The following is an 8,844-nucleotide window of genomic DNA, read 5'->3' as shown; positions in this document are numbered from 1 at the left end:
TGTTGCACATTGCACTAAGTTAGAGTGCTCGAAGTCACCAAGCGTGCGCTCGAAAATCAGGCAGAATGCCCTTCGGAAATGGCTCATTTCAGCCCACTTGCACATTGGTTTCCTCAATTCCATCTTCCCCCTTTATGAAGTGGTTGGAGGTGTCCCTTGGAGGAGAGAGGGTATGGTTGGAGCATAAAAGGCTACCCAAAGGCCACATATATCATTAAGCTTTATCTTGAGCAAGAGAAAAGGGGAGAGAAGAGAGCAAGGAGAGGGTGTTCTTGAGTGCTACAGTAGGAGCTCGAAAATGGAGATGAGGATGATGCTTCTTCCTTCTTCTAGCTCACCAATGGGTAACTAAACCTCATCTAGGGAGGTGATGAAACCCCTCCCTTGTAAGCATGTGTTAGTATAGTTTATTTTTGGGGATTACAATGTATTTTTGATAGTCTTTCCATGGTCAAGAGCCTCATTTTTGTTGTAATGAATGTTGAATGTTTTAAATGATTATTGTGAGTTATTCATCTTGTCTTGGATGGTTGCCTTTCTTAATCATATTGCTTGCACTTCCATGGTGACAATGGAAGTTAGATCATGGAATGGTTTTAATGGCATGGAGTTGGAGAACCTAGATAGTTCATGGCTTAGGGTTTCCCTTTGATGGGCTATACTTGATTCTTAGCTTTATGTGCATTCACCATTTAAATTAGGGCTTGATAATCCTTGGCTTAGTAAGCATGTTCTAAGCTACATTTTAGTTTAGGTAGTTGATCATGTGAACCTTTGATGGTTTATTCTTGCCTTTCTAATTAAATGAACTTCTTAAGGATATTATAGCAACCTAGTATTGTTATGTATCATGACTATCATATATGTTGTTTTTCCCCTTAAATTAATCTTAACCTAGCATGTGTATAGGGATGGAGGTGGATTCATTTCTCTAGCCTTCTTTACTTGTACTTCACTCCCTTGAATTCTTGCAATTTATTGTTTTATGCACTTTTAATTTCCTAGCTTAAGTGACATCCAACAAAACCTCTATACACCCTTCATCATTCTAAGAATGATTCTAGACATTTAGGTTGTATTAGACTAGCGTAGTCCCTGTGGTTCGACTTACCCGACCAATAGCCCTATTTTACAATGATTCGTGCTATTGCGAAGGTTGATGTTAATTGACCAACCGATCACTTGCTCCTCACGAAGGAGCTCTTCATACTTAGCCACTCTACCGGCCAAGTCAAACAAGTCATGAAGTTGTACACCTTCAAAATTTTTACGAAGTTCAAATTCTAGGCCGTTCACAGCCATCTTCATATATTCTTCCTGCAACAAAGACAAATTACATTTGAACTTGGCCCGCCTGAATCTAGAAAGGAAACTCATCACCGACTCTCCAGGTAGTTAATGAAATCTGGAAAGGTCTACCATGGACACTTCAAGCTCAGCTCTATAGAACTGAGTATGGAATAAATCCTTAAATTGCTGCCAACTTTTAATGGAGTTGGCTGGCAAGTTAGAATACCACCTGAAAGCATATCCAGTCAGTATGTTTGGAAACAAGTGTACCTTCAGCCATGGATTGGCTGCTGCTTTTCCACATTGGACAGTGAACCGACTGATATGTTCCAAGGTTGACTGTTCACCCTCTCCATTGAATGTTGCAAACTCTGGAATTCTGAAATTCCTTGGAAATTCAACTTCATCAATGAACTCTGGATAGGGTTTTCTATAAGTTGGCCTTCCACCCCTTCGAGTTAGGCCAAATTCCTATTGAAGGAATTCTGCAAATTTGCCTCTATTAAGCGCCATAGGTTGTGGAAGGTTGTTGTCTAGCCAACCTTGAGGTTGATTGGCCACTTGATGCCCCCCACCTGCCATAAGCAAGGGGTTGGCATCTGCATAGTTGTTCCTACCACAATTCCTTCCTCCTTGGTCAAGAAATGGCTCCCTTAGAAAAGGTTACCCCCCAACCGCCATAGGAATGACCATGGGTGGCCTTGCTGGAACAGGTGCGGCTGGCTGAATGTTCACAGGTGAAACATTATGTTGTGCTTGAGGGTTATGGTATGGCCATGGTTGGGCAGGCTGATCATGCCAAGTCTACTGTGGAAATGCTACAAGTGGAGAATTCTGAACTTGCTGGATGGTTAGCATGGGCGCAGCTTGTGGAACAGTCATCTGTGCCACTAGAGCAGTCATAGGTGCAACTGGAATGTAAGTATGTGTGATTGGAAGGGACTGCACCTGCTGCTGAGTTGGAGGGAACGGCCCTGCATGTTGCTGAGAGGAACTTCCTTCAACAAACGTGGTCGGCCTGCTAGCTTGAAAGGCCGACTGTTAAAACCCTTCAGAGTTGTTCAGCCGAGAGGCCAAACCTTGGTTTGAGCTTCCAAGGATCCGTTCCAATATAGACTCGAACCTTTAAGAGATTCGGTCTACTATTTCTTCTAACTTCCGCTCGTTAGCAAGAGCGGCTGTTGCATGGTCTTGACTAGCCTTAGATTGGTCTTGCGCAACTCTGGCTAAGTCTTGGGCGACTCTAGCTTGGTCTTGCATAAACCTATCTTGTTGCATTGCCATCATGCGAATGTTGTCCATGATGGGTCCATTTCTCATTGTTTGAGCAAATTTTTCCACCATATCATTTTCATCAGGTGCAAATTGTGAACTTTCCACTTGAAGTTCCCTGGCTTGTATCTCTTCTAGTTCGGCAGGGTCTTGGACAGACTTGCCTTACCTTCTTCCACCGGCCATTGAACAATCTGTTTAGATGTCCTGCCGAGCGTGCCAATTATGTTTGGCTCCTAAAAACCGGGGTCCTTTCTAATTAGAAAATGAGGGTGAATGTCAGGCGTGCCAGGAACTGCTGTTGTTCCAAAGTGGATATCCAAACAACTATGCAGTAAAAAATTGTAGGAATCAGGCGATTGAATGAAGGACTGGAATTACCACCTTCAAATGTTCTTTTTGCCTTGGAAAAGGACTTTCGGATTGAACTATGGCTAGTGGAAAGGAAAGCTGTATTGAAAGTGCAAGGCTGGAAAGTAAAGTGCTAGAAAGTAGGAATAGTAAATGTAAGATTTGAATTAACCATATTGAAATTGTATTACATAAATGTAAAGAAATTGAAGTGCTGTTGGTTGTGTGTGTTGAACAGAATTTACAAACTAGCTCTAAGTGTTCTATTTATAAAGCCCCTCCATGCATGTAAATTGATGTGTGGCAGCCTTAGTAGCTTCCACGTGGATTAACTTCAAACAGCTAAGTGTCCCACAATCATTTAGCAGTTACAATTTCTTCTTCCTCTGTCGCAAACCTCTTCCTTCTTCAGACACGATTTATTCAACTTTGTTACCCACTATCCTCAATAACCACTTCGGCTAATGGTAGTTTCACTATAAAGTTCCACCACTCTCAACCGATGTATCCTTGTTTAGCCAGGTGTCCCACAACTTCTACTAGTCTTCTCTTTCTATAAAACCTCTATGTCATGGCATCATAGCCTGATCTGTATAACCTCCTAGTCATGGATCACATATACCAGAAATATAACTGCCCACGTCCCTCAAACTTTGGTAACTTCCATTCTAAGATTTTCCTTCAGAATTCATAACACCATAATCTCCTGAATATATATATATCCGATTCTTTTCTTTTTGCAAACCAATTTCCTGGATTTTAGCCTGAGCTTTCTATACTAATCTTCATAGCGTTGTGGTCACTTTCCATTCTTTCACCAATTGTACATCATGGATCGTGGTTATAGCATACTTCCTTGATTTTAACTTTCACCATGGTTCGTTCTTGGATCCAGTACTCAATGGCACCATAAAATTCTCCTTCACAACGGTTATTCTATCATGGGTTAGTTAAATAAATAAATATATATATATATATATATATATATATATATATATATATGTATATATATTTATAGAAGTTAACCTCCCACGTATCCTTTTGTCTGACTTAGCAAAATAAATGTTAAAGTCTCCTAAAAGCATGGAGACCCTCAACCCCACATTCCACTTCCTTGATTAAGTCAACTTTGGTAAATCACATACTGGGAAAAAACCTCTAATTACTTATAAATACATGATTTTACCCATAAGCCTTCCATAACAACAATTCTTTAAAAGAATTGATATATTATGTTAAGTTCCACAGAACTCGCCATGTGTCAAAAACCAATTGGTTCATAAGAATTGCATTCCAGCGTGGTAAGTTCCATTGGAACTCGCCACATATTTTCTCCTTATTGGTTGGTAGGACCAAATTAGTCTTCAACAACTTCAAATCATGCCACCTTTTTTGGATTTTTAAAAAAGGTGATCCAATGTAGCAAGCTCATTGGAACTTGCCACATGTCACATTTCCATTGGGCCAAAAAAATGGAGTAAACAGTAAGCGTGCTTAAAAAGAAAAAGTTAAAATAACTTAAGTGCTAAACGATAATTCTTGAGAAAATAGTAAATGTCATGTGTAGTATGATTTGAATAAAGTCTTCTTGATCATATGTATGGATAATTGTAAATCCTCTAATTTATTTTGGAAATTCTTTAAATTTATATTTTTTTATTTTGTGACTAGACATGCATGAAGGTAAGATATTATATATATATATATATATATATATATATATATATATATTATATGAATTCATCGGTTAAACTTTTTATAGAATAAATAATTAAATGAATAAATCAAGTCGTCCTACTTTGAAATGCAGATGTAAATATAGGTTTCTTTCAAACCGTAGTATTATATACATGAAAAGTCTATAATGTATAGGGAATCTTAAAGAGAGATAGTGGGAAAGAGAGAATTTGGAGTCGTGTGAGAGAATTTTAGAAAGAAAAAGGTAAATTTGAGTCAAATAGAGGTTGTGAAACTGGGTCTCTTATATAATGGGTGAAATATAGGTCAAAATGGGTGACCCATATTCAACCTATTTACCCCTCTATAAAAATGTATTGAATATGAGTCACCCATTTTGACCCATATTTTAAAATGCATGGTACACTCATATTCATTTTAAAGCAGGCAGATATGAACGGGTTAGTGGATCATGACCCATTTTGCCACTCCAACTTGTATCTGAGAATTGGAATTTATATGAGATTCAAATTAGGGTTCATGCGACCACAACGATTACATGGAGCACGACATCCTTTAGGTTTTGTGTATCAATTTGATTGTTTGAGAGAGAGAGAGGGAGAGATAGAGAGAGTTGATAGAGAAAGCTAAGCCGGGGGATATAGAGAAAAACAAAAAAAAAAAAATATGCCATATGATTTAGGAAAAAAAAAAACGTAAGTCCATGGAAGAGAGAGTAAAAAAAAAAAAAACACTAAGTAGGATTTTTTTTTTTACAAAGCAGTCAAAGTCCCCACACTTCAAAATTCACCAAATGCACTAGGCTATCGAGGCATCTGTTAAAGTAAGTAGGATGGAAGAAAAGAAATGATGTGGTGGGTAGGGCCTACAATAAGGGACATAATAAACTTTCATAGTAGGAAAATCGAAACATTGTCACATTATCATTCATGATGCATATCTAGAATTTTGATGTGGTGGGTAGGGCCTACAAGAGCATGCCAGAATAAATTTTGACAATAAAAACAAATTAAAACACTGTCGTTGTACCATTCATACACGTGTATCCTCGAAAAATGATAAATATCATGAATAATTTTTATAATAAAATATTATGTATGGTATGGCATGTGATGTGAGTTTCCAGTCCGGTGTAATTTTAAAATAAATTTTTAGGAGAGAATAAAGCTTGTAGGAATACCAATACTGCGAGTGATAAATATAACACTTTTGATTGATTAATAACTTTCGTAATCTCTGAATCTGTAATTGGCCCTATTACTCCCAAATTAGGATTATGTTTAAGATATAGCGAGATTAGGTTGTGTAACTGTATTTGTGTGTGTGTGTGTGAATATATATATAAGTTTCGAACAACAGATTACGGGCATTGATTGTTCCAAACTCCCAAGCATCTATTTAGAATTTTTCATTAGCGAGGACGGAGGCTTTGTTTCTAAGAAATGAAATTTTCATAAGATTCAATTAGGGTTTATGTGCCAAAAAGAATACACGAAACATGGCATCCTTTTAAGTTTTATGCATCAATCTGATAGTTTGAGAGAGAGAGTTTGATAGAGAAAGCTAAGTCGAATGGTTAGGGGACAAAAAATAAAAAGTAAGCTAGATGATTTAGGGAGGAAAAAAAAATATAAAATAAGTCGATCAAAGAGAGAGAGTTAAAAAAAAATAAAAAATAGCAAGTAAGATAGAAGAGGGAAAGTGATGTGGTGGTAGTGCCTCCAAGAGCGAGCCAGAATAATCATTGACGATGAGAAAATTTTAACGTTGTAGTACCATTTATGATGCACATCTATAAATTTGTTTCTTGATGTATATTGCTGGTCCATCGGATTGCCAACTCACATGCCACCTCATTCGTGATACTTTATCATGAAACCCATTCAAAATGTATATGATTTCTCTAAGTTGTTGTACCAAATATCAGATTTGCTTGAATTTTCAAAAGACAAAAATCATATATAATTGTGATTGACCACACTGGCTATAAATGGAAAATGATATAAATGGATATTAATTGATGGGTCCAAATCGTAATGCTATTAAATGGGAGAAATTATTAGATGGCCAACCATTTGACATGCACTTAGTAAATTAATCCGATGAAAATTAATGTTGACTTCATTTTTTTTTTTTTTTTTGGTAATATATTAGTACATTCTTGTGGGATAATTTTTTTTTACTAGAAGAGTTTGAATTGAACTAGTTCACTAAGTGTCAATGAAACCATCTAACAATTTCAATTTGGCTGGTTCAAATTCAATTATAAACTATTGACATTTCTTTGTAATATATATAATACATTCTTGTGTGTCTATCTTTTCAATTGAAGAGTTTGAATTGAACTGGACCACCAAATATCAATGGTCTAGAACTATCTAATAATGTCACATTAATTGGTGGGTCCAAATTCAATTATAAACTATTGCAGCAATGCTTAACTTTTTTTTTTTAAAAAAATACTTAACTATTCACTAGTAACAATTAAAGTGGTCCAATCATACATATATATATATATATATATATATACTCCCAGTTTCTAAATTGCTCTTCTAATTTTTTAATATTTAAATTTAAAATTTAAAACTCTAATGACATATATAAAAAGATGAGAAATATATTATTTAAAAAAGAAAAGTGAATAATTATTTTAATTAGAACAAACAAAAGAGAAGCTCACACTTATTTTGGAGGGAGGGATTGATAATTGTAATTGATGGGGATTACTTTCTTCCCAATATAGGTTGCACAAAATGCATACTTGCAATTGACAACTAAGGCTATATGATCCTCTTTTCCCTCCTCAATTCTCTCCTTCTATAATTCACTCCTTTTACCTTCTTTGAAATATTCTCCATTCCATCACCCCCAGAAAAGATCTCAATTCCTCTCTCTCCCTCCCAATGTCCAGCGACACCACCACTGAGCCAACCACCACCACCACCACCAAACCCAAAACGAACAGCCGCCGCGTCTCATGGTCAGATTCATATACCAAATCGGAAAGGGCCATCCAATCTCTCTCTCCCATCCTCACTTCCATCCCCCCTCCTCTCTTGTCCGCTGATAACCCTGCTTTCTCCCTCCTCCATGACCCCGACGTAGCATCCCAAATCTCAGCCCTCCTCCGCGAACCCGACTCCGGTGCCGGCGAAAACAACCTCTGCCGCTGGCTCTACGACACATTCCAAACCTCCGACACTTCCCTCCAACTCGTCGTCCTAAGATTCCTACCCATCATTGCCGGCGTATACCTCTCCAGGGTCGCATTGCGCAAGCCTCTCGCCGGGTTTGAAGCTGTTTTCTTGGCTCTTTATGCCCACGAAACCGCCTTTCGCAATGGCCAGTCAATCACTGTCAACATCCCTGACCTCTCTCACTCTAGCATCTACCATGAAACCAAACAAACCACCACCAAAAACAGCTCGATGGAGCTGAATTTAGGGGTGATTTCTCCGACTTTGGAGCCTCATGGCACAGTAAGATCAACCAGGAGGGCACGTATCGTTGGTGTAGCCCTAGAGCTATATTACAGTAAGATATCTCAAATGCCAATAGATTCCAAGATAGATTTCTGTCAGTTCTGTGAGGTGTGGGCTGGTCAAGATGGAAACATATATATGGATGGTATAGACGACAAGATGGGTGAGTCCGAGGTGAGTGAACTCGGTGGCGAGAAGGATGAGAAGGATAAAGGGGTGAAGGAGGGAAGGATACCTCTGCCATGGGAGCTTTTGCAACCAGTTTTGAGAATTTTAGGTCACTGCATGATGGGTCCCACTGGAAGCAAGGAACTACATGAGGCTGCATGTGCTGCATGTAGGAGTCTCTATGCAAGGTCTTTGCATGACATCAACCCTAAAGCAATTTTGGCCACAGGGAGTCTTCTTAGGCTTGGGAAGATTGGTTTGGACTCAAATGATGATGATTTTGATCACACTGAGATATCAATGTCTAGTTCTATCTCCCTCTAAAGAACAATTTATTCTCTCTATTTATTTTGTCATTGTCAGAAAATTTAAGAATTTTGCTAGTGTTCTTTCTCTTGCGAAAAGGTGTCTAATTGTGTGTGCGCGCAAGTTAGTGAGTGACGTGGCTGTTAGGATATGTGTGCCCTAGCATAGCAAATTCTAATTTTGGATTGTAAAAGTCATGGTTTCTTGTCTGGATATTATTATTAAAGCATTATACAATTGGTGAATGGAATGTATTATTTTTTCGATTCTTTATGGA

At 37.9% G+C, this 8,844-nt stretch overlaps 1 protein-coding gene across 1 annotated transcript; it reads left to right on the top strand.

Moving 5' to 3' along the window:
- The first annotated feature begins 7,514 nt into the window (after positions 1 to 7,514).
- On the top strand, positions 7,515 to 8,585 carry LOC132309232 (uncharacterized). The gene has a single exon (XM_059807556.1). The coding sequence runs from the start codon at positions 7,515 to 7,517 to the stop codon at positions 8,583 to 8,585; it is 1,071 nt and encodes a 356-aa protein (XP_059663539.1).
- The last annotated feature ends 259 nt before the right edge of the window (positions 8,586 to 8,844 follow it).

The sequence above is a fragment of the Cornus florida genome, unplaced genomic scaffold, assembly GCF_030987335.1.
Source record: "Cornus florida cultivar Cherokee Brave unplaced genomic scaffold, ASM3098733v1 CherokeeBrave_3.0.0_Hap2_Chr05, whole genome shotgun sequence".
Classification (NCBI taxonomy): Eukaryota; Viridiplantae; Streptophyta; class Magnoliopsida; order Cornales; family Cornaceae; genus Cornus; species Cornus florida.
The sequence above is the reverse complement of the archived record's forward strand: the minus strand, read 5'-3'. Positions and strand labels throughout refer to the sequence as shown.

What these genes read in the sequence shown, in the direction of transcription:
- LOC132309232 (XM_059807556.1), top strand. Translation starts at nt 7,515, where the DNA reads ATGTCCAGCGACACCACCACTGAGCCAACCACCACCACCACCACCAAA.